At 40.9% G+C, this 26,923-nt stretch overlaps 1 protein-coding gene across 4 annotated transcripts; it reads right to left on the reverse strand.

Moving 5' to 3' along the window:
• Positions 1-288: 288 nt before the first annotated feature.
• On the reverse strand, positions 289-24,965 carry RCBTB1 (RCC1 and BTB domain containing protein 1). 4 transcript variants are annotated; one of them, XM_069010906.1, is made up of 12 exons: positions 24,765-24,965; positions 18,382-18,552; positions 17,353-17,503; positions 16,780-16,946; positions 14,070-14,228; positions 12,871-12,978; positions 11,781-11,923; positions 8,804-8,994; positions 5,677-5,803; positions 5,067-5,218; positions 4,299-4,429; positions 289-1,374 (listed from the first exon to the last, which is right to left on the reverse strand). In XM_069010906.1, the coding sequence occupies exons 1-12, from the start codon at positions 24,957-24,959 to the stop codon at positions 1,234-1,236; spliced, it is 1,836 nt and encodes a 611-aa protein (XP_068867007.1). In that variant the 5' UTR covers positions 24,960-24,965; the 3' UTR covers positions 289-1,233. The 4 variants fall into 4 exon arrangements, with proteins under 4 accessions (XP_068867007.1, XP_068867015.1, XP_068867033.1 ...); XM_069010914.1 differs by lacking the exon at positions 24,765-24,965 and adding an exon at positions 24,094-24,158; XM_069010932.1 differs by lacking the exon at positions 24,765-24,965 and adding an exon at positions 20,669-20,857.
• Positions 24,966-26,923: the final 1,958 nt, after the last annotated feature.

Below are 26,923 nucleotides of genomic sequence, written 5' to 3' on the forward strand. Positions count from 1 at the left end.
ATTTACTGCCCAAGCCCATGACCTGAGTGCCACTCAGAGCTAGTCTGCCAGAACAAACCCACCTAAAACAAAAATGCATTAAACAAGGAGCTCTGTTATTAATAAGAATAGGAAGATGTCCATACATACCTTCTGAAGGGTTACCTTCACTTACAGATGACTTAGTGTAAAAAAATCAGATCCATAGAGAATCACTGAGATCTAAAATTGATGCCTACAAAGAAATTTGCTCATTTCTGAAATCAAGATCACAGGTATTGTCAGGCACAGTGAAATCAGCAAGATTCATTGTCTGGGGTGACTTGGGTTTTGGCTTTATTTTTTGTTTGTGTTTTCCCTTTGTTATTTTGATGAGGTTTTTTAAATGAAGCAACAAGAGATGCTGTATGTAACACAAAAAAGCTTGCAATGCTCTTCAAAATCCAAAGTTTGCTAACGAAGAGGTACAAAAAAGTGAATTTTATTACATGTAGTTTAAATTTAGACAATTAAAAGCAAAACCCCACCCAGCTTTCCCTTCCCCTTCAGAGGCAACCAATGTGATCTGAAGTCACTGAAGAGGGAATTATTTCCATTAAGCATTATAAATATTGCTTGAACAGATTACACAAAGTACACATTACAGCTTATATTAAAATATACCCAAATATAGAGATTTACTTCAAATTAGTTTTCCTAGTAACTCCTTTCTTCAAAGTCACTTGTGTAGGCTTTGAGGATACATTATTTTTGCACACTTGAAGCACTGGATACACTTGGTTAATTACACACAGCAAATGGCCAATTCATTCACAGTCATGCAAATGCAGGAAGAGAGAACAGCACCATTTGCTTCTCTATAATCCCAGGGACTTAATGATTTAAGTGACATCATTCAGTGGCTCAGGTCAGACTACTTCCCAATCCCAAACAGTAAATTGGAAATATGAGCAGGCAGTTCTAGAACTGAGATTCCTAGGCTGGAAAGGCAAATCCAGAACACCAGCCGGAATCCTTTGCACACTGCAGCATCTCCTCTCTGCCTGAAATCTTGAGCTGGTTCCACCATCTGGGTTTGCTAAATGCAAGTGAGTATTTTGCCTGACATTTTTACAACAGTTCGCTCTGAGCACTGGAAACATTTGTTTTCACTGTGGCCTTTCAGGGCCTCTGGTGCACTTGCCTTGACCCACACAGTTCTGTTGTGGCTGCAAAAAGAACCCTACAAACATTGTGACTTACGGCCTCATTTTTTCAGTTCTTAAAGGCTCCACATTTACTGGCTTTAGCAATGAATTCCTTTAGCAGGGGACCATCCATTTGCCAAAATGCTGTAGTTTGTGTCACTTCTGTCAAATGATTGACACAAAACTTAAAGCAGAATTCCTCTAAGTCCTAAAGAGGGGGGAAAAAAAAAAAAGTTATTATCTTTGCTTTCAATCACAGAAAATTTCATTGAGGCACAAATGCCTGTTTGTGTTTTATTTTTGCAGCAAATTAGACAAACACACCCAGTGGCTCTCAGTGTTTCCTCCCCAACAGTAACTATGTAAATGCAACAGAAAATAATAATTCTACCCACATATTTCACTATGTAAATGCAGTTACAAGGGGAAGTAACTAAACTTTGCTTCTCATTATATAGCAGCAGTCACAAAAATCAGCTGTTCTGAGCAATATATATTTTAAGTTCTCTCACTTGAAGAGTTTCATCTGCGTTCACTGACAGCTTTGAAACTCCCAATATAAATAGGAGATCTTGGGGTAATGATGTATAAACCAAGACTGTGGCTAAAGAAAATTCAGCTCTTTTGTTCCATAATATAAACTCAAATCTATTTGCAAGGTTGCTTGACTTCCTTCCTGCGTACTGAAGGGCCCAGCTAGAGCCCTGAAATTCCATGTCCCCAGGCTCAGTGCACGTGTATCCTGACTGGACAGTTTGTACAGCAAAGATTAGGCAGGTGTTTCTGTGCATTAGAAACAGACTCGTGTTACAAAGTACTTCACAGGTCTCCCAAATGTGATTCAAAAGCAGTACTGGAGCACAGTGCAGCACAGCAATTCTTGCAGAAAGTGAGCTCTGGATATTTGAGTTTACTTGGAAGTGCCTTCCATGTAATAATCAGAAAAGCCTCACAACCATCATTGCACCTGGGTGATGTCAGACAGAGGATGTCTTAAAGAACACAAGGCACAGTTCTTGCCAGTGTAAGGTTCCCCACAGAACACTTCCCACTCAGATTATTCCCAGCTCCTCCCTTGAGGAGGAAATCTACTCTGTGGTGCAGATCTAAGCTGCTGTAAGGAGGATGCCGCAGCCCTGACAAAAGGGCAACTTCCCCACACTGTTCTCATTTCTTTATTAGATGTTTGTAGGAGACTCTGTATGTGAGAACACACCCTTCCTTGGCTGCTCAGCAGGCTGGGCACTGCAGGAAGACATAACAAATTTGCAGAACTCTCTAAGCCCCATGAGGTACTGAATAATATTCATGTTTTCTCTAAAGGTCAATACTGAAAGCTAGAGCAACTGTGTGTGCCAGTGAGAGTTCTTGACACAACAATAATGTAAAAATATATCCTGGCCTAAAACCAGGCATTCTGAAGCTGCAGATCTTGACTTGTGTGGCATCTGTGCAACAAAAAAAGACAAGCTCATTAGAACTGAACACTGATGTTTGTGGTTTTTTAAATAACAGAATTAACTAGCATTTTAAAGAAAATTACATCATACATTTTACAATATTTTGCACTGCTTTATTAAAAAATTCATATTCCAAGTCAATGCAACAGAAGCATACAATAAACAGAATTATTGTAGTATTAGTAAGTAACTCTGGAAAATCTAAAGTTCTGTATAAAAAGAAAGGCTGGGTTTCATTTGCAGATGGATGCATTCCCAGCAAACTGTACTTATTATAGACTTAGGTGAATAAAGGCACGAGGTACAGCCAAGGATTATTTTAAAAGCTACAATGAGAAGCCAACCCTGACCTAATTTTAGCCACTTCAATCAGTCACCAAAAGAAACTGCAGGAGTTTCACATCATGGAGGTATATTAAATTAGTGAATTCTTTTAACTGTTGTCTTCCAGGCACACACTCCCCTGAATGAACTACATCAGCCAAGCAATTCCAAGCCCCCAGCCAGCATTACAGCATGTAAACCCAACTTATTCTTAAAGCCCAACCCCTCAGCATCATCCGTTCTCTCCTGGAAGCAGCTTTGAAGCATATGGTTCTAACTTCACTCAGCTAGTGAGGTGCAGGTAAGGCAGAGTAACTGGATTTCTTACAGCCCTTACAAGCATAATCAATCACACACTGAAAACCCATCCTGCAAACCATCTTTGGAGGCTAAAATATGGGAATCTTCCTATTTTTGATGAACTTCTATCAAAGACATCACTATTTACAGTAGATCAGACATTAAACACAGCCTTTGGGTGAGATGTATCAAAAACAACACACTTCAAGGCTCTGAAATAAGTTAGGGCAACCTGCATGCCAGTTGCTGGAAATTAAGTACAAGAAAAAGCAATGAGTTGATCTACTGAGTACCAGAAAACTGCTTTATAAGCAGAAGAAGCAAGTTCAAAACCAACCAATTGCAAAGTTGTCAACACAATGCACAGATACCACAAAGAGCCAAAGCGAGCCTGGGAATACTTCCCGATTAGTTCCCTAAGCACCATGTTAGTGATCTAGCAGTGAAGTCAGACATTCCACAGTAAGGAGGTTTCGCTCCCTTTTCACACACTGTTCCTCTGTCTTCAACATTTATAAGGCCCATGAAGCAGTTCTTATCCTGACACTTTCATTATCATTCTGTGAAAACTGGAAGTGTAGTTGTACCTAACAAAACAAAAAAGCCAAAAAAAACCCACCCCACCAACAAAAAAAATCCCAAATGCACTCAATCCCCAACCTACCACCATGTCATCACACACAACAAACAGCCTTACAAATAAGTAACTTAAGGCTTAAAAAGACTGCTTTTCATTATATTACTTTTCTTTTCTTTGTATTTAAACCCTCCCCTTGTTTCAGAGTTAGTGTTTCATCCTCAGAAATATCTGCATACTAGTTCACCTTCCCAGTACTGGGTTACAGGGAAAAACAAAAATAAAAAAAGGAGATACACCTCATGGCAAATACAGTTTTTGTACGTCCAACATTCTCAAATTCTGAAAGTGGCAAATAGTATTAAATGAAAGTAAGAGAGAGCTTATATGAAAATGTAACCAGCTGCTTTTCTCCACAGTTTAAGTCAGGAAGCAGCCACCCATTTAAGAGATTGAACTTCAGAAGTTTACCTCTGCATCATATCTGACAGCAGCAGAGAGCAATGAAAATGCATTTTCCACAGTAATTCCTCTCTTGATAATGTGCTGACACAGTTTTTTCAGTCTGTTTTCACAGTATGAAGTAGCCAAATCCAAAAGCCCTGCAATTAACACACCATCGTATCAGTCAGGTGTAAAATGATCTCTGTTCTTTCAACATCAGTTTCTGCTCCTGCAAAGCTCTGTATCTCTATAATGTGCTTTTTCCAAGTAGGTTACTATTCAGAAAATGCAGATTACAGGTGATGAAAGGCCTTTTATTACCTCATGCTGCACTCCTATTAATCTCTGTAAATATGAAAGCTGTCCTACTAACTTCTATACCTAAAGGCAGGCACCACAACATGAGTAAAAAACTATTATCAAGATATGGGCTTGAATTACAGCTTGCTGTAATTGCTCTGCTGTCCAAGTTTCCTCCCCATTAGATCTATAGAGATTCTTTGATATTATGCTAAACAGTAATTGACTCCATTTAGTAAAATGCACAAGCATTTTCACCTAGAGAAGCAGTTTCTCTCCCAGCCTTGACAAAACTCCTCTCAGTTTATTTCTACACATGCATCATTTTTGCTGTAGTTAAGTTTACTACAACAGCATTTTAAAGACAGCTTAATTAATCACCAGTAAAATGCATTATAGGCTAGACTAGAATTCATATTTAGTCACTTATTCTATATGCCCTGTCCCAGTTTTTCTGGATGCTGCTTTCTGACACAATTGGACCACCAGCAGTACCTATTGCATCTTCAGGCGGAAGGTCAACGCTGTCTGTGTACAAGTACTCGAGAAAGGCACGATACACAGGGTAAGAAAACTGGTCTATTTCTATCACCTCCTTCATATCCTCGTTCCAGTATGACTGGAACATCGTTCTGAAGTGTTCACACCTAGGAGACAGAGACATCATCTGGAACACTATTACACACACACACGAATGTTACATTCCAGTCCCCCTGAAATACATATTTGGGGCACTCTGCAGTATTCACAAATATTTTACCATGCCCCATCAGTGCCAGCGGTCCACATTTTGGTTCCCTAACACTGTAGACTTTGTTATGCATTAAGATCAAATTCTTACTTTGTCCATGCTACAGAAACATCTGTGTATAATATTGCAATCAGACCAACTTAACATAATTTATTATCCTGGGAACAACAAACAGGCTCAGTGAATAATGAATGTGGACCACCCCTTTTACAATCACTTCATTTAAAGCTATTATGGATAAATGGATGCTACCTACTACAGGTTTAGGGGTTCCTCCTTACTTTTTTTTGCCCCTTTGATGATATACTAAGGGGTTGTTCTGTACAAACAAGAGCTGTGAAACACAACCACTACCTGATTTTCAGAACAGCTTTGTGGACATGGATGTACTTTCCATCCACACGGAACTTCAGGTCTGAGGTTTCCGGGCTGTCAAACTCTTTCTTCAGAGACTCTGCTACTGTTAAAAAGTCTTCATGCTCTACAGAAACAATTTCAAAACAAACAAACAAACCAAGATATTAAAAGCATCTTAAATGGAACACATACATCATTAACTAAAGCTAGCAGCTCAAACAAGAGCATGTCAAGGAAAACATCTGTGTCAGGGCTCCATTGGCTTAGGCAGCAAAATGGGAAGACTTAACTAATCCAACAGCATTTCCTGTTGGGAAGGGCTGCTCCGCAACAGTTACAGGCAGCAGTGGTCAGCAGTTCTCATTCCATCCCAGCGGTAGCACAGCACCATGAAAAGTACCTGGAGAACTCCATCTCCATGTGGGCACTACCCGTGAGATTCCCAGCCTCCAGGCAGCTCAGTGCTGGTGCTGGCTCAGCTCTGCCCCCTGACCTGCACAGTGCTGCTAATGAAAGTCTGCAACACCCCTGAACTCACAGGGAATGCGGGCTGCAGCACTCCAGCCACACTGACACGGCGTGGGCTGGGCCTAAAAAGAAAACAGGTCACTACTTGGTCACCTTTCTGTGCTGGCAGACTGGATACAGCCTGCAGGCTGATGAAGTCTTTGCCAGGGCTCATTAACATGAACTATCACTGACAACAATTACTCAGTTTAGGAGTCAGTTATAACACCACAAAATCCAGCAGCAGTGCTGTTGAAGAAGAAAGACAGCAGACACTGTGCTCTTAGTACAACCAAAGACACAAAACCTCAGCAACTTTGGAAGTGGACTAAAGCAGAGATAGCACAGTTCCCTCTACTAAGGCCTATGGCACTGGTCCCACAGAGGTCCCACTGTGAGTCTCAAGAAATCATACAAGAGTTGCAGCACAAGTTGTCTAAGGCTACTGGTAAAGCAAGGCCTATAAAGTTTTAGAAAACCTAATTTAACCCATTATTTTGATGCATCTTAAAAGTGTTTCAAAGCATGTGGCTTCTAAGAAGTGAAACACAGAAGAGAAATAAGTGGATTTCCACTAAATGGGATGTAATCTGTTTCCTGTGTCCCACAGGACTGTATATTGTTCATCCATATACAATCAACAAACCACTCTTCACCATTAGGGACACTAAATTATTTCATATTTTAAAAGAAATACTGCTGGAACAAACTACTCAGAACTGACGAGTCACACTTGTGCCACAGATCTTGCACTCTTCTGACTTACACAAATCACCCACAGAAGCTGCATCTCCTCTGGGCTAACTAAACCATGCTCCAATCCCTCTCCACTTGCTCATGTGATCTTTTTTTGCTAGGTCATGAGCTTAGCTTAAGCTATGTAGATCAACTTTCACTCAGATACTTTCAGTCCTGCACAAAGGCTGCAGATTTATACTTCACAGCCAATCCTGACTGGCTGATTCATTTTTTGGCAGAGCCATCATAACTGTAAGTAGGACAATAACCTTTATACAGAGTTAGCTCTCCCTAAGAATACAAAACAACATCAAATAAACCACATTAAAAAAAAAAAGGAGGGTTTTACTCCTCTACGGTTAAAATGTGAGAAAGGAAAACATGCATATGGAAAATGGAGGTTTAAAAATGCCCACAGAATTCATTCTTTTGATTTAAATATTCAGTAAGATTAAGTGGGGAAGAATCCCCAAAGGCTAAGAGGAATTAAAGTGCAGGTACAGAGTTCAGACACCTGGCTATACTCAGTCTGGAAATACCTCATAAAAACCTGGAACCTGAAACCAGGAAAACATGTCATTTAAACAGCCCACACTATTAGCAAAAGGCAACAGACTGGCCAACCATGAGACCTCCACAAGAGGTGAAGGCAAGAGAGAGGAAGACCAGCACATATTGCAGAGGATTAGAGAATGGAGAAAATGACGAATGGGATAAAAGCTGACTTAGATTTACTCAGGAGCAGACTGCTCCACGCTAATTTTCTCTCTTTAGTAACTCTACTCAGTTTTCCCCTACAGGTGAGATGGTGTTATCTGGACCTCTACAAATGTGGTAACATGCTAAATGAGAAGTTAACACAGAGGAGCTGGATTAAGACAAGCCAAATGCAACAGTAAAGTCTGAGAGGCTTTACTGGAGAAAGGTTACTTAGGATGTCATCCATCACTCCCCAAAAACAATTCCATACAGGGACCAACAAAATTAGGGTCTGTTGTCAATATGAAAATAGATTAGATGTCCTAAGAGATCTTGAGAACTCAGGCAACAGATGTAAGATGAAACATCCTTATTTTTTTGAACATGAAAACACCTTCATGTTTTCCACGAAGTGCAAGCTAAGTGCTTTATATCCTATTTGGGGTCAAATAAGAATTAGCAGCATGTGGATCGAAGAAAATAAAGAAAAAAGGTTTGAGCTTATTTGTTGGACAGAGAGACTGCATCCCACAGAGTAATCCAAGGCAGTATAAGAAGAGAGTTCCAACAGAAAAAGCAATTACGTAAGAGTCTTGTTTTACAGGGATTATTATTTACAAGTCTGTCTGTGTTTGACAAAAGTCAAACTAAACAGACTTGAGACAAATCATCTCACAAAATGAAAACTTGGAATTCTGTTATTTTCAAAACATGAAACACAGGGGAGAGATTTGTTCCTTCATATTCATATTAGAAGGGCCAATACTAATGAGGGGAAGCTAGAGATGACACTTAAAATCCAAAGTTGTTAGATACCAAAAAAACAAGCCTCAGGAGCAGTCTTCCAAGCAGGAATAGTTTTAAGAGGAAAAAAACCCCAAAGATTTGTTAAATGACTCAGGATTCCTTCCTGGACCTGAGCTGGAGTTGAAACAACACAAATGTAAGAAATACAAAATATTCATCGTGCAATGTTAAAACAGTGTTTGTTTTGGATGTACATTGGCCAACAATCTTGTTAACCCTACCCTGGATCCCCAACTGCTGAAATAGACTGTTTTCTTCAGAAGCAAAAAACAGCTAGCTGCCGACCCTCCCTGGAACAGAGGCCTGCCAGGGAAGCAATATCCTGTACTAATCACTACCAATGGACACAGGGATTGCGGGAGCTGGAGCTCACCTACGGAGAGCAGGCGCCACATGACGGCGGGGGTGGCGAAGCAGGCGAACACATCGTCAGTGCAGGCAAAGTGGGTGAGGTGGGGGAAGGTCACGGACTGGCCCCGGCACTGGCCCCACATGTACACCTGGCCACTCTGCGTCTTGGCAGCCGACGTGTGCGCAGAGTGGCAGGCTGCGATCTCCACAACCCTGCGGACACAAGAAATCCGGTAAGACGCTCGCAGTAGGGAATCCAGTGACTTTCCAAAGGCCTCACCAAAATAACAGCCAATCAAACTATGCATCAACATTCCTGGACCTGGGTTTTTGTCCTGCTGAAACGTGATACTGCTTGAACAGGTATTAAAAAAGTCCACAAGACATTTTCAGACTGCTTGTAGATTTTATTGTAATCAGATTTTGCTTTAACTATGTCATTCTCATCAGCTGACATTCCTCCTATTTTTTCATAGCCATGCAAGAAGGGAGGAAGAAAAAAACAAGTTTTGTTTTTCCCCTTTAAAACCAACACACATCAGAAACTTATTCTCAAGAAGAAATTTCTTCTACTCCCTTTTAATTTGATTTTTGTAGGTTGACAGAGATCTGACCCATTGCCTGTACTTCAGACTTCTTATTTTGCTGTTAAGTTTACTTTCCTCAAAACTGAAATCCAACATGAAACACAGACTGCTTCATTTGAGGGGAATGAAACCTTTACGAGCTATGGTTGTTTTTTAAATAAAGTCTACATAGTCCTTTCACACACCTCACACAGTTTTTTAAAACACTAAAGCTGCTGATGTTCACTTATCTATCCTGTTCTTCTGTTGCTCAGGTAATCCCTAGATTCTTATCTGAAACATTGCAGGAACTGAGAAGAAACACAATTCCAATTGAAACACCACAAAGACATTGCCAGAGTTTCTGTGAATGTGATAAACAAAACAGGGATGTTCCCGTGTTCAAAATAAAAGCTATGCTTTCCTGTTTTTTCTCTGTGGTAAAAACACATCAGAGGATTTCATGCTTTTGTGCCAGACACATCAACCAGGATAAACAAGTATCTTTCCAAGCAGTCTAAGAATACACATACAAAAATGTGTGCTCTTTTACAGAACAATATCCATGAAGAGTTAGATTTTTAGGCAAAAAAAAAACAACCAACCAAACTTTTTAGCACAAAGTTCATATTTTAAGTGCAAAAATTATTTCAAGACAAAACTCAAAGAATCTACACCACTTTTAGTATATGTATTCATAATTTCTGGCAGAAAACTGATTGGGTGTTTTACACTATTATCAACTTATGAACCTCTATGCAACATCTCTACAAGACACATCAGAGTATTTGTTTTAGGGACAACTTACTTTTTATCACAGCTATCAAGCTAAACTACTTCCTTCTCCAAACTTTCTTTCCTTGGCAGAACAGTTGGTTTTTTTACAGACTATACTATACTTCAGCAGTACAGCAGAACATGTCCTATAAACATAGATATGGTACACAAACATACACTTACAGTACATGTACAGGGTAACATGTTAAGCATGCACTTAACACCAAAATTCAGGAAGCTGACCTTCACGGCTGTTCCTCCCAGCTAACACAAAATCTAAACATTCCTAACATGCTGTCTCTACAATATTTTTCACAACACCACCAAATTAAGCCTCCTAAGTAACTGTTGCTAGCATTAAATATAAATGACAACAGAATGACATAAACTAAAAGATCAGGAGCAGCAATAATGTGCTGCATGGGAAATGACAGCTCACCCACTTTTAGCACCGTTTCCAAGGGAGCCAAGTCAAGCAAGATGAGCAAGTTCAAGCGACTTATCTCTCCCTTAGATTCCAAGCAGAAGTTCTATGGTATTTTCTCCCTCCTTCAGCCACTGAACAAATGCTGGTTTTATTATAACCCCATGCTTGAGTTCACATACAGTTTTAAATGCAACAGTTCCCCTTAGTTCACTCGTGAAATAAATCACTAACAAAACAAAGTTGATCTATCTGCAAACGTGCACATTTCTTTCACAGCTTTTTAAATAATATTTCATTTTGCCTTGCTAGTGCCAGTTCCTTCATAGACAAACCAGCCCCACCTCAGTGGTTTTTATTGCGATAGTTCCTTGCTTCTTCCCCCCACCCCCTTTTTTGACATTTTAAACATTCTTAGTACTGTGAAGCTTTTAAACTAATGCTCAGTGGGAGAAACAACAAAAAAATAGGAATGACTTTCCAGATGGAAGAGAAAAACCAAGCAGAAGTGTTTCCCAGTTAAGAGGAGATTGCAAATTAAGAGATCTATAGACCAAGACAAGGCACATTAATCTGCAGGTATACACAGGGCCCAGAGAATGGGACTGCGGTCCACATTTGTAGGTGAGCAGCAAAAAAGCTATCCCCAAATAGGAGGATGATGAAAGGGTGATGGAAGAGGATTTACAAGCGTTAATTTCTTTCTTTTATGAGTCCAGGAAACTAAAAAACTACTAACTGGTACAAGTAATAAAAATGGGTACTAACTGTCAGCTCAAGCAACCTTGCAAATTGAGTTCTGTTTTCAGGGTGGACCATTTTCAACCTTTCAAAAATTGTTTTTTCTCACACGTCACTTCTTGCAAAGGTGGTGCTTCCTTTCTCCCTGCTTCTTTTTTTTTTAATGTAGGCCTCAATTCATGGCTTGCTTTATTGATTTCACAGCTCCAATTTTAAGCAAAGGAACCATATACAGAATAGCATAACACTTATTCATTCATTATCTTTCAGTATCAGGTAAATGCAAAGTGTGTTTGTGTTCAATAACCATTACAGACAGCAAAAATCACTCAGTCTACTGTAAACAGTAAGTCACCATCCTTTCCCATGTTTTTAACATTAGCAATAGAAAAACAATCCACCAAGCCCTACACATGCATGCTTCCAGTGCTAGAGACTGTATAACACATGCTCAGACTTTATCAATCCAGGAACAGATTCAGCAAGATTACCTTTCTTTTTCCATCATGATCTGCACTGGGCTGAGCTGGTTACTTTTATTGCCAGTCCCCAGCTGCCCGTAAGTGTTAGCTCCCCAGGCATAGAGCAAGCCCTCATCTGTTAGTGCTAGAGTGTGTGCATAGCCACAGGCAATCTGTAAGTAAATGTATAAAGCGTTACTCCTGAACCAAACACAGATGAGAAACAAAATATCGCACACATTACCTTCCACTAGCTCATGGTAAGTATCTCAGGCATTCTTCACTGGGCACTACAATGTGTTATTTCTCAGTCCTTACAGCTGACACAAAGTAAGTTAGCTGTAGGTACTGGAAAGTCCCAGCTTCATTAATTTAATCGGCCACTCCCAAGTAATTTACTGCACACTAGACAAGTCTCCCTAGACGCTACCTACTTTCTTTTCACATGAAGAACACTCAACGTCTCCATCACATCTTGCAATACTCTGAAAGTATTTCAGAGCTGGATTATTCTCAATACCGTACAGTATGAGTACGCTGTAATGAGGAGAACTGCAGTTCAACAGCCAGCAACCCTTCAACCCAAGTTATCACATGCAACTCTACAGAGAGCCTTACTAAAAACCCAGGAAATCCCAATTTTACTTTGATTCTTTAGGTACAAAAATAACCCCAACCAAAATCCAAACCAAACTAAACCCAACCACCAAACAATCAAACCCATCCCCATGACTCTTATCTTTCCTCTCCCCTTGCTTCTAAATGAACTTCTAATTAGAACACTAGACTTAGAATACTTAGTAGAACCAATTTGAACATCTGATTTGCCTTTATTTCTTGTAACTAATCTATTTCATCCAGCTTTGTAACAAAAATGCAATTTGTATCCAACAGTAATTTACAATGGTTATAGTAGCTAACTTTAAATCTTCCCAAGTATTTACCAAAGCAAGGATTTTACAGATGACTTGCATTTATATAAGCAAAATGTAATTCCTAGGAGCTAAAAAAAGTTCAGCATGGGAACAGTGAAATCTAGCAGCAGGTATAATATTCCAAAGAGAGGGTTCCAGCAGAAGCTAGCAGCAGGAATACACTTCCGTTTCCACCTTGGGCATACCTGGAGCACGCACACGCTGTGCAGCGCTGCCACTCTGCACGGCGTCAGCTGATTGCCGTTGTTTCCCAGGCCGAGCTGACCATTGCCATTGTAACCCCAGCCATAAACCTGAGTGCATGAGGAAAACAAAATTAAGCCTCTCTTCTCCAGAAGTACAGAGCATTTAAGACTTAGTATCAAGCACAAGGCAAGAAAAGTACTTCCTACTAAAAAACTGTAAGCTATTTGAAGAGCAATGCAGAGAAGGTTAAAAGATATTAAGTAAAATGCAATGACCTACTGCACTCAACTTTTCTGCCCTGCATTTACCTTTTAAAGAAGCTAAAAAATGTGTCTTTGATGCACTAGGAATTCTGCAAGAAACTTACACTACACCAAAATCTCTCCCATAGCATCAACACTTCACATTTTATGCCATCCTTTCTCCTTATTACTTTCCTTTTTTTTTTTGAAGATAGCATGAAATTAGTTATTCTGATAAGCTGATCAGTTTAAATGGAAGTCCCCAGTTTAATTCTTCCCTTAGTTTTGTTACAGTGGACACACCATGACATATGTACAATGAAAGCTCATCTCAACCTCAGGGACTTTACAGTCCTCCCACTTATGAGGAGATGCTACACTGAGTTTGGTGAAATGCAGTCAAATTGAAGTTATAGTTCATACCTAAAAGCAAGACAGCACCATAAACTTATGTCAAATGGAACAGTAGCACAATGGGAGGGTAATGTTCAAAAGAATGCTTTGGGTTTGTTGCTGGTAATTAAGCAATGTGTTTACAAAACAGAATCAGCCAGTGTATCCTTGCAGAAAAGTTAACTGTTTAACTGTGCATGTTTTACAGAAATAAACTGAGATTAATTTAACAAATTAAGAGATTTTAACATTATTTATGTTAAATAATCTATTGCAAAATGAAGACAGACATGGTTAATACAACTGTTCAAATTCTTGCAGTTGCAGACTCGGTAAGAATTGTGTTCCAGTACAGTCTTTGCCATAAGAAGAAATGTTTAAAGACTGGATCTCCAGTTACTTGCAGTGTTTTCCTTCAGCTGGTCTCACAGAAGTTGTCAGGATACCTCTGTCTATACAGCCCTAGCCTGAGCACCCCCTGTCAGCATTTCTCCATATTCAGACACCAGCTTGGTAGGTTCAGGTAACAGAGAATGAGGGAATGCAGCAGCAGGAGCGCTTACCTCACCATTGTTTACTACAGCCATGGAGGAGGTCTGGCCACAAGCAATGCCAACTACAAATTTACCCTGCAAGCAGTTGGAAACTCTGCGAGGAGTTGGCTGGTTGGCTGTAGATCCAGATCCAACTTGACCACAGTTATTGTAGCCCCAAGCATACAGCTGTCCATAAAAACACACAAAACCACACAGTTTAAGTCTTAATAATGGTAATGATAGCAATAGATAATCTTCCCGTAGTCAGCATCAGATTGGGTAAACTATCCTACTTAACAAGCTAAAATGCTTGAAATTCATTTTCAACAGATGAAAATTATAAACAGCATTAGGACTGATCTAGCAAATATGAATATAGCACTTTTTCCAGCTTATTCAAACAGAATGAGAGTATCTGACAAACAGAAAACAAAAGGAACATATTTCCATATTAAATACAAGTCAGAGTGTAAGACAAAGAGCATAGTGACTGTCTTTATAATTTCATGATGTTGGGAAAAGGAATGCACCCGGAATGTCATTTGTTTCCCAGACATACTTTAACTCCCCAGTTTAGAGCTTTATAGTTTTCTTCATAGAACTCTAAACCAGGTTACTGCTGGACATTCAGCATACTTCTTCCACCTTTCAAGAGCTGTGAAAGAACAGGTTTTTGTCAGCCCATGTTTCACAGTAGCTAAATTCTCTCATACATCGGCATTAACAAAGAACCCACAATTTCTGTCAGTTTAAAGTTGCCAGTGGCAAACTAGTACTAATACAAGCAAAAATATTAGTTCCTTTTATCTGAAAGTCAGGAAGACAGGGAAGTAGTTTGCTATTAAAAAATACTTATAACTTTGTGTTTTCAGTGCTTCCAATTTTTATTACATGCATACATGCCCACAGCTTGGCATAAAACTGTTTCTGATGGTTCATTCTCTGGTGCTTCACCCAGTTCAAGAGTTTGCTGTCTTAGAAACACACACTTGGCAGTACAAGCACACTGACAGGTACCCTCATGAGAAGCCTGCACATCCTTTGGTGCTAGAAGCTGCCTGTTTACTGCAACACCAAAACAAGAGTCACTAAAAATCATTAAAAACAAACACCTCGATCAGCACCAAAAAAAAACCCTCAACCCACCAAAAACAAGAACAAAAGACCCCCCACCAACACAACTCATTTACAATGAATAATACGAACAAAAGGAAGAATCAGTTTTTTGCTTTTTGTTACTTCTAACTGCTGGATCTTTGATTCCTACTGAATATTTGAAGATGCTTTATAAAATAATTTCAGTAACAGAAAATATTTAGGTAGAGAATCTCAGAAGGTAGATCAAAATGCCAAAGGACATGCCAGAGAAGCATGAATGTCTGCATTCCTTTAATTCTATCATTAAAATAATTTTTTAAAATTTTCACTGCATTAAAACTGCACTGAACCATACAAACCAAATATGCCAGGTATTTCCACAAATACTTCCAACTTCAATGTCCCCCTGAGGCTTCAGGTATATCAGGTCACAAGGGGGTTGGCAGCCAAATCTCTCTGTAACTAAAGCTGCTTAACACATTTTGGTGCTTTCAGTGCACTCAATTCTGGTAAAAGCTCAGCGCAAAAACAAACCAAGTTAAAGTACATTAACGAGCCACACTGGCAAGCAAGCTGCAAGTATCAACTCCGTGGTCAACACAAAGAAATTTCCCTACTTCCACTGAGATTTCAAGCATGTCACATTTATGACAAGAGACAGCATGGCCTTCACAGGCAGCTAGCACACAGCAGCTGGCACCTCTAGTGTAAGTAATGCGTGATTGCCCTCTCCTTCCTGCACGCTCACCAGATTTTTTTGCTTAACCAAGTCAAACACAACAGCACAAAATCTTCCCTAAGTGTAGGCTCTTCTTTCAGAAAAAATACAGACCACTTAACCCAAGCTCTCTTTCCTACCCTTAAAATATTTTATTGCACTGTTATTCCATACTGGACCACAACAGACATGCTCAGATTATCAGGATGGAAAGAATTGTAGTTTCCCTTTTCATTGTTAAAAGGTTTTAAAATTAGAGCTTTTCTTTTGTTAGTGCACAGCTGAAACCAGATTTACATTGTGCATACATTGGTCAAATCTGCATAACTGGAAACTAATTGTATGTGTCTCTCATGACACGTAGCCTGAAGCCACATAAACAGCATGAAGCAGACTTAGATATAAACCACATGCTCTTTCATTAGCTACACACCAAGGTATTCAGAGGTGTGCAGAGCAACATTCTTTTGCAGTACCAGTGTGGAAATGCAAGACGTTTCTACAAGAAACAGGCTAAATTCTAATCCAACAAATACAAACTCAACACACCCTCTAACAGAACTGCAAGCAAATAAGTTACATTTTGCACCTCACAAACCATTCTTTCACCTGTAAGTGGCACATCTTTCTAGTGTCACCCCTGTGAGAGACACAAAAGTTTACTAAGCTTTATTTACCTTGGTTTTGGGGTTGCTTTATTTTTTTGCAGAGGGGCTTACTAATTTGCTTTTTGGGGTGTTTTTTTTTTTTAGTTGTTTTCAAGTCTGCTCTAAAGAAAAGGACACCCTAGTTTGAGGCAGCAGGAGAAAAGGTTATGTTTGTAATTACACTGTAGAAACAGAGAGAAGTTCAAACTGCAAGGTCATCTCCACTATTCACTTCAACAAGGAGATTAAGAGATTTGAACAGGTTTCAACTTACATCCCCATCCAATGAGAGCGCCATGGAATGATGAGAGCCACAAGCTACTTCCACCACTTTCTTTATTAAGAGATTTGTACAAACTTGAAGAGGAGTAATGCCCTGATTGGTTGTGCCATTTCCAAGTTGGCTGTAACCATTATGTCCCCAAGCATACACTTCACCATCTGCAAAAATATTTGTGATGAAAACCACTAAAAATTCCAGGAAGATTAAGACAGAATTCCAAGACATTAGCAAATATCAACATGAAAATGAAAGGATGTTAACAAAAAGGGAAACTATTACAAGAATCATCTGTACACTAAAAAATTATATACTATGTTTTATATTCATGTATCACAGCATAACCTCTAGATTGTGGAAATATGTGGGAGTGCTTCAACATAATGGAAATGGAAACTTTACCTATTAGAAAACCCATTTGCTTCCACTTAAGACCAACAAGAACCTCTTAGTGTACATTAGCAACTTAACAACTTAATACAGTTACACCTTAATCCATTCCTGTTAAATGCAAGTGAAACTTAAAATCTCTAACTTAAGTTTCTATACTAAATGTTAATTTTCTACCTTCAGTACAAAGAACAACATGGGGTCCACTTCCGTAACTGAGACTGGAGATCTTCTTTCCACATAAGGCTTCTAATTTCTTTGGTACTATTGTGCTCTGATTATCTCCAGTTCCCAAACAATTACTGCAATTCAGTCCAAAAACAAATACCTGAAAAACAAAGGAATACTCACTTCAGATGATTTATACTCGGGTATGCACAGATGTGTAATACTCAGGCCTTCATTAACTGGGGACAGAGTTTCATCTTGGACCTCCACGGGCCAGAGACTTCCCGCATAGAAATTAACAACCCCAAGAGTCAGCACAAGGGCACTTTGGATGTTAACTGATGAGTCTGAATTATTCCAATTCATACAGTCCTGAAGTTAAGCTTTTTATTTTCAGGAACTGCACCATAAAAAGTCTGAAACTGTGAAAAGCAGAAGACACCACCTTCTTTTAAAAGCAGTTTGTAAATAGCAAATAAAGCATAAGTATGTAAAGAGCTGTGCTGTGGGAGGCTCATCCTACAGGCACTACTGACAGGACTTAGGGGAAGAAAAATCCTTCTCTACCCAGTCATATGAGAAACCTTCCCATTAATACATCCCAGAACACCTGGCTTGTTTTCTTTCAGTAGCACTGTGCTAACTCATAATGAGTTTCTGAATCATTAAAATCTACAGATAATCTTCCACTGTATTTTTTACTTAGCAAGCCATAACCTCTTTTTCTATCTCCGTATCTGTGTGTTTGCACTTAACTTCAAGCTACCACAACTTCTTTTAAATTCTTCCTGTCTTCAAAAGTGCATGTAATCCATCCTGGCCTTTGCCATTTGAAAGTTTTCTAAATAGTCCATCTATACTGTCCTCACACAAAACTTTAAAAAAAAAAAAACAAACAAACAAAAAACCACAAACATTACATCCACCATGTTTTGGAAAACACAAATTTCAGATAATGCTTTTGAGAAGCTATTAACCTACATATATTCTGAGAATAGCTAATTGTGGAGCATGCACCCAGCTCGATGCCAGGCTCACCTCATCAGTGTGCGTGATGTAAATGGCTTCGTTGGCCGACGTTCCGAACACACACGCTTTCCGAATGGAAGCAATCTCTTGGGGGGACAGCAAGGTAAATATTGGCCACTTGCCTACATCCACCATGATGCTGCTGTGTGTCATCACGCTTCTACAAACAAGAGGACATTGCTGTAGCCAAAAAAAAAAATCAAAAAGTTTATTAAAAAGCGTATTTTGCGGTTTCATCAACAGACAGTATGAGTTAGCACAGTAAATTCCTTTATGTGGAGGAAAAAAAAAAGACATGTAGCTCTGAAAGTAAACATTCTATTCTGTATGAAACATGTAATTGTATTTCCATGTATTTAGGTGAACAAATAGCTAGCCACTGGAAAAACAAACCTTTTGTTAACAGGGTATTTAAGTAAACTATATCCAATGCAGCCGAACAGCTGCTCTTTTACAAGCAAACTAATTAAAAATTTGTGATCTAGCAAATAACCACTGGTGGCAGAATGGCATTCTGAGGGAGTTTTCAAAGGGAATTTCAGTTCCAATTCCAATTTATAAAATTTTCACTTGTGAATTTTTTTTGTAGCTACATAAGTAACTACATGTAAGTAGTAATAAGTAACTATATGTAAGTTACATATGCCATGTAAGCAAGCAGTTGATACGTATGTGAAACATGCAAAGAAAAATAAGGCTGGGGCTGTTGTGAACATGACCCAAATCTGCCATCTCTTGTGTAATCAAAAGCTATTATGGTCAAAAAATATTTGTGAGAGACTCGGAAAGTATGAGCTTGTGCAATTAGGCAGTGAAACATATCAGAGAATGTAATTAAGTAAAATTGCCATAATCTGTTACTTAGAAACAAAGTGGATCACATTAAAAGCTGGAAACATGGCTGGGTACAGAGGCATTTGCCAATGAACACAGATGTATACAGTCCATCCTTCTCCAGCACTCCCTCTTCCCAGTCTCCTCAGGGCAACTGCAGCAGCTCAAGAGCAAAGCTGACAGCACCAACATCCAGAGCTTATCCAGGCATTCAACCCTGCACATAACATCGCTCACACCCTGAAGGGACTCTGCCACTTACAATCTATGATCCATGCCCGGGGGTATCAGCAAGTTCTGTGAAATGTGGAGAGCATTAGGTGAAGAATTCCACAGAATGTCAGTGACAAGACAAATCATCATAAAACAGTAAAAACCAAAAAGGTAGGGAATCATTCCAGGGGTAAGAATTGTGGTCTCTACACAGATGCTATCCTCTCATCAACACTTAACTCTTTCCTTTTCATTTGTTTGCTTCAGTGCAACCCAATCCCCCTGTTCTCTGCTGCTTCCAAGTCAGGCTGCTTCTTGATGATGCCTGGGTATCAGATATGGATAACAGTGAGAACACAAGACAGGCTCTTTGCTCTTCTTCTGATGCTTGGTTCTCAAAACTGTGCTGGCAACCAAGGCTTGGCTTCAGAAAGCCATTTAACAACAACAGTCAACTGTTATTCAGTGCAGATGCTTCTCGGAAGAAGGGGGTTTAAAAAAAGTAATAATAGTAATAAAAAAAATAAGTCTGAGAAACACTGAGGTCACAGTGGAATTATGTCCACAAAAAGAGCCTAACACAAACAAAACCCAGGCAGGGTTGCTTCTTTATCAGATTTCATAACCTTGATCCAACAAACTCAGCTCTGCTCTACAGGCACCTCTCTTACTAAGAGCCCGACTTAACTCTGCATTTCACATTTGAAGCAGGTCTTAAAAACACCTGAAACCTCCAGATGGCAAATTCATAATCAATTTATTTGTAGGACAGCTTTTTTTTTTTTTTTTAGGTCTACCTGATGCCAAGGCACAGCAGATTCTACACAGCTAAACAGGTTTGGATGCATTTAAGCCTTCTTAATTTCTAGTCCAGTTACAAGCACAGGCTAATTTAGCTGCTAAGATTTGTTACCTCACCTTGGCAAGTCTTTTAACATATGACACTATCAATCAATTAAAACAAGGCAGCAATGACTTGTTCTTTTGAGCAGACCAAGTAAGTGTCCCTTCTGACTTCACCTATTTAACTTGCCTCATATAATATATACAACTGCCAAAGCACAAATGTGTCAACCTGGATATTAAGAAAACTATTTACTTCACTGAAGTAATTTTCAACATATCCTGTGAAGTTAAGACATGAAGACAACATGTTATTTTGCTAGAGAATATCCTGGCAAATTGACAAGTTTTACAGCACCCAGAAAACCTATTCTACTCTAAAAGTAACAAATTTAAAATGTCCTACCTTATCTCTCCCTTCCTGATCTATGCACTAGGTCTCTAACCCATTTGACTTCTTTTCTGCTCTGTATGACTCAGTTAATCACTGCTCTTTGACAAAACCTTTCCAAGCACTTCCAAAACTTATGCAAGTTACACTGCACTCCCTGCACCTCACAGCTCAACCTGACATCTTGTCAGAAAAATACAGGTAGATAAAAGCCTTGAAGCACACGAGACTTCCCAAATTGGAGATATGAGCAACAAACTCCATCCCCAGGTGAAGACCCTTACAATTGTTAACAGGTGTTAACATCACTTTATCCAAAACAACGTTGTATATTTTCAGCCATTTCAACTGTTACTACAGTTCTACACTTATTTCAGAGGTTTTCCTCAAAAGCACAACTCATCTGCCACTGGCAAGTTCATTTCTTTAATAAATCCCAATCCTAAAGTCTGTCGAGGTTTAACAGCCACAAGGATCACAAAAATCCTTAAACCAAACAAACAACAAAAAAACTCCTCTCTTGTCTTTTATGTAATATGTACTGTTTCTCCTCAAAGACACACTTTTCCCCTCCTCTTGAAATATTAACTACTGTCCTTAGATTCTGCCATTTGCTGGAGTACCTATCATTGGCTTTCAACATTTCTGCAGCAGTCACAGCAGCTACTTTTCTTTATCCTTTTGTCTAAAGAGGGAGAAATTACACACAAACCTCGAAGTTCCGGGCTTAATATACTGACAACTGTTTTTTAACTGTAACTGTTCATAGAAAGCTGATTTAACTACTTATTCTTCTAATTTTCCACAGAAAAGAAATGCTCGACCTAGGTAGAAACACCACCTTTTTTTCTCTCTAAAGACAGATACTTTAATAACCCCAGCCAATTTCCTAGTTTTCCATTAGAAGTTCTGGCACTCACAAGAAGGAAAAAAAAACTCTACAGTGAGAAAAAAGTATTTGAGGAATCTATTTTTAAATACAGGATTAAATGGAGGTGTCAGTAAAGTAACTCAGTGTTATCAAAACTGAAACCAAATTGGTTCTAGCATCCTGTAAGACACACTGCACACCTTCCGAAAGGGCAGATGCTCTGTGATACCACGATACCTCCCACCAATCACACCCATGTTTCATCCCTGTGCAACATCTGCCTGAATCTGGGGGGACAGGCACATGCAGAGTTTCTTCTGGGCAAGTCCTTGCTATGAAAGGCTGATGATCCAGGAGACTCCAGGCAAGCAGTAGCACAGAGAAACACTCAGCGTCCTTCACTCACCCTTCCTGCAGCACGTCAGTCCCAGACCTAAGGTTATTTACTTTTCCTGATAGGACCCTGCTATAGCACACACCGTGCAAAGGCTGCACCTCAGCTGAGAAGTAACTTTGTAACAGCAAATGTACCAGATGGAGCCCCAAGTAATCAAGGTATTTTAATCTGCATACTAATGGCTCTCTCAATGTATTAGCTCTCAATCTATTCTTCAGATTCTGAGTGCAACAAGGCAGCAGCGGCTCTGAGGAGTATCTGTCATATATCAACACACAGCTCTAAAGTTACTTGCAATTAAAAACCTTATGAGCATAAAACCCCTGAGCTTAAACTGGGTGCTCTAGTTGCTTTTAAAAACACTGTATGCCACCTCTTAACTGTTAATTTCTGCTGCATGATGCAGAGATAAACAATTATACAACACAAAGCTTTATTTCTGCTGCAAAATCAACCAGCAGAGGGAGTTTACATCAACACCACCTCTTTCACCGCCGTGACATCTCCGAAATGATCCAACAACCTCAGTGTCCGAACAGGAACAGAAACAGAGATTACTGCCTGAATTTCACTTAGGCTAAAAATAAGCAAGAAAGGGCGACTTGTAGAAAAAAAAAAAAGGAAACTGAACTGGCCACATATTGTGATGAAAAAGAAACTGACCTCGGAGTAGGCAGCAACATTAGGGGAAAACATCTACATCTGCTCACAATTTTAAAAAGCCACACACTTTTGGGAGACATAGGCCCCTCAAAAATTCTGTGCTAATCTGCTGCCTACACATTCATCTCCTCAGTAATTTGCTTTCTAAATAAAAAGCCTGCAAGCCGATTCACAGTGGCACATGTAGGCAAACATGAATCCCTACCTTAAAAAAAAAAAAAAAAGACAGTGTTTACAGAATGCTTTGTTAAAATGATTTTAGATACCGTTCTACAGAGTTTATAGTTCAGCTAAATAAATCCACGCTGGATAGAACAATAGCCTAACACAACATCCTACCGGGAAAACAGTACCAATTGTACTTGCAACAAAAAAAATCTACAGTTAACTCCTCAAGGATTATCCCCTTACTTGCAAGGCTGTTGGAACACAGTCACATGTTTGTTTGTTCCACTCTTTCCTCAGGCTCCAATGTTGCAGTTTATTCCAGCTGGGCAGACCTACTCCTGCACAGAAAAACTGCAAGCTCAGGCCTTCGTTTCTCCTAATTGTCTTTAGGAATTATGAACAGCAGTGAGAACACAAAAGCTGGGATATCTGGCTTTAAAACAGCACAGAATGACTGGCACACTTAATCCCTTTTTAATTTGAAATACACCTCAACCACAGAAGACTCAAATCCTTCACATAACATTGATCCTCTTTCCCCCAGTCTACATTTGCTTTTTTTGATTTCACACTTCGGCATTGAGAAAATGATATATTGATTCTATGTTCTATTATATTAACAATACTATTGACATTAATCAGATGTATGAACCACGTGACGTTACTGAGGCATTCTCCCTGCCAATGAAAAGAGACTGCACTCCCTAAAAACATGTGCCCTAACTTACTTTCCTTGGACCTAACAGAAAGCAAAATTTCTATGGCAAAACCCATGTGTTCCAAACCTCTACACAATTTATTTTCAGATGCCTTTAATGAGCAATACAGGGGCAGAAAGAACTGCTGATCCCAGGGCTGACAACCAGAGCTCCTGGTTGCTTTGAGCAACCAGCTGAGAGAGGTAAGCAAGCAAAAAGCATCATCATGCACGTGAACACTACTGAACATGACTGGTTTAGCCACAGGAAACCACCCTTATGAGGATGACAGTCATCTACCCACCATAACAAAACTCCAATTACAAAACTGTAATTACAACCACACTACGCCTTTTTCCTTTTTTTTCCCCTACGCTGAGCCATTAATGTAACTTTTCAAATCCATTCACTTAGGACAAGACATCTTCTAAGGCAATGCCTGTCTTTCAATCTGATGCATAGAGAGATAAGCATTCAAGGGAAAACATTCATATTAAGGCACTAAAGAATGAATGCATCTTCCAAACAGCTTCTAAAGTTTTTCCTAAAAAACTCTGTGCTCCAAACACATTTCCATTTATGATGCTTTGTACCTCTTTCTCATAATCCCACCCCTAGTCGGAACGATTAAAGCACTTTTTACCTTCCGTCAGTAGAGGACAACACGAACGGGTCACTTGAACTTTCTAAATCAGAACCTGCATGTTCCTTATAAAAAAAAGGAAATATCCCTTTAGTATTAATTTACAAGAGCCTTCTAAACTGGAACCCTGCAAGCTCCTTGAAAACAAAACAAATACCCCTTCAATTTAGAAGAAGCGTGTTAAAAAGCCGAAGAAACGCTGTAACTCTTCATAGAAAGCCGGGTGAGGGAAAAAAAAAAAAAAGCGTTGAGTTTTTCCTGCTTTTTTTCTTTTTTTTTTTTTTTTTTTTTTTCCCCGACCAGCCGGGTATCTCAGCCTTCAGGAAGCCGGCGACAAAAGGGAAGGATAAACCGAAACATCACGAACCAGAAAAATAAAAAAAAGAAAAGAAAAAATCGGTAAGAACACACAGCCCTGAGGACCAGCAATAAAAGCCTTCCAGGGGGCTGTGGGGAGATCCCAGAGACAGGCTAGCGGCGAGACAAAGCGCGGGTGAGGGTCCCCACCCCAGCCCTGTTCTGGAGACAAGGACCCTCTCCCTCTCTCTCTCTCCTCTCCTCGCTCTCCCGCTCCGCACGGGCACCGCCACCCTCGCAGCTCCTCACAGCCGCGGTGCCCGCCCGCTGCCCGCAGCGCCCTAACGGGACGGCGAGGAGCGGGCGCTGCTCACCCGGTGCCCGCGGCAGATCCTGGCGGGCTCCCGGCGGGCTCCCCGCGGCCGCTCCGCCCGGCGCGGCCCCCGCGCGTCCCCCCCGGAGCCGCCGCTCCCGCTGCCCCTCACGGCCCTCGGGGCCGCGCGCACCGCCGGCGCCCGCGCACGTGACCACGGCGGGAGGGGAGCGGGGGGGGCAGAGTGGCGCCGCATCACGTGACCCGCCAGAGAGACGCGGGAGCGGGGGGGCGGGGGGAGCCCCCTCCCTCTTGACCGTTCGCGCGCGCTCCGTCACGTGGGCGAATCCTCGCTCCCTATTGGGCGCCGCGGGTGCGCGGGCGCGTGACACGTCCCCCTGCTCCGCCCCTCCCCCCGCCCTCCCCGTGCGGGGCGGGTTGCAGTATGACGGGGGAGGGTGGGAAACATCCCTGGCGTCATCCAGAGTCCAGCCTTTGGGCGAGCATCACCGTTTCAAACAGAGCATGGCACTGAGTGCCACGTCCAGCCTTTCCTTACGCACCTCCACGGACGGTGACTCCGCCACCTCCCTGGGCACCCCATCCCTATGCCCAGTCACTCTTTCTGTGAATAAATTCTTCCTAATGTACAATGTAAACCTCCCATGGCACAGCTTGAGGCTTTGTCCTGCTGTCCTGCTAATAAATTACCTGCGAGAAGAGGCCGACCGCCACCTGGCTCCACCCTCATTTCAGGGAGCTGCAGAGAGCGATGAGTTTCCCCCTAAGCCTCCTTTTCTCCAGGCTAAACAATCCCCTCAACCCTAAACTCCCTCAGACGCTCTTCATAAGACTTTGCTCCTTCACCAGCTTCACTGCCCTTCTCTGGACCCGCTCCAGCACCTCAGTGTCCTTCCCGAACGGATGGCACCTGTCTGCCCCCGCATCCTCGCCGGCGCGGAGCCGAGGGCAAAGCGCGGAGGGGCTGCGGCCAGCCCAGGCTCCCTGCCCGGGCCGCGGCTGAGCAGAGCCCGGCTGTGGCGGGAGCACGGCTGGCTCTGCTGCGGGCTGGCGCCAGTAAGGCCTGAGCCCAGGGGGATCCCAGAGACAGGGCTAAGGGTCTTCTCTAACAGTCACATAGCGACTTCTCTTCATTCAAGGGTGTTTAGGCAGTAGATAAAGCCCTGCTAGACCTCAGCACTGGCACAGTCTTGTCGCTTTACTGTTCCGTTTCAACACCTGCAGATCAAGTAGCTGACGGAATGGTGTGGGATGATCCAGGAAAGGGAAGACTGGAAAGCGGCCTTCCCAAGAGAGTTCTTCTGTTCATACAAAGTTGTTACCAAGAGATGGCTTCCTCCTTTCTCAAAATTTACTTCTTTTCCTGACAGTAGGTCAGAAGGCAGCTGGGGGTTGCAGGGAGTGGGGAGCTGATGGATCTGAAACATAAAGCAGTAGGGTCAAGCCCGCTGGAAGTATCAATATCTTTTTGGTGGTGGTCAATTTAAGAAAAAGCTAAATTCAAAGAAGAAATTGTAATTTAAAAAAAAAAAAAAGAAAATGAAAAAATCAATTTCAGTAACCCCAGGATCAAGTGTGGATGGGTTGCTCTGAGAGGGAATCAGTGGTACTGAAGAAATTCTGTCCTGGAATATCAGGCAAGGAAAGCACAGTGGTAGGTCCAGGGTAAAAAGAGAATTTTCCTGCCAAGTTGCTGCTTACTGCGCTGCTGGCATCAGGAAAGTACTGCTGAATACATTGTGGGAATTCTGGAGCAACAGAAAGAAAAGGCATAAATAAGATACATGGAAAAGTGTCATCAGTGCCTCCATGGGAGGCCCAAAAGAGCCAGAAAGGGAACATACACAACACTTGTTTTCAGCTTGTGTTTGCAGCTTTGAAAAGGAATTGTCTGTCAAGAACAGCTGCCTTTCCTGACATTGCTAGGAAATGGTGCAAAGGTGGAACTGGATAAACAGAACTGGGATTGCAGTTCTGCAGCCCTGCTTAGTTACCATATGCAGGAAATCAGTTGTTTTAACAAGCACCAGAATACAAGCTCTGAGTCAGGGTTTTTTTTATTCACATGGGCTTATGTTTCTTCTTATTAGTTATCACCAATTAGTTTTCACACGAATTTTATCATGCAGTAAGTCCTTAAACAGTAGTGTAAGGCAGTTTATATTGTATCTAAGGCAGTTTATATTGTATCTGAGCTTT

Source organism: Aphelocoma coerulescens, chromosome 1 (assembly GCF_041296385.1).
Source record: "Aphelocoma coerulescens isolate FSJ_1873_10779 chromosome 1, UR_Acoe_1.0, whole genome shotgun sequence".
Taxonomy (NCBI): domain Eukaryota; kingdom Metazoa; phylum Chordata; class Aves; order Passeriformes; family Corvidae; genus Aphelocoma; species Aphelocoma coerulescens.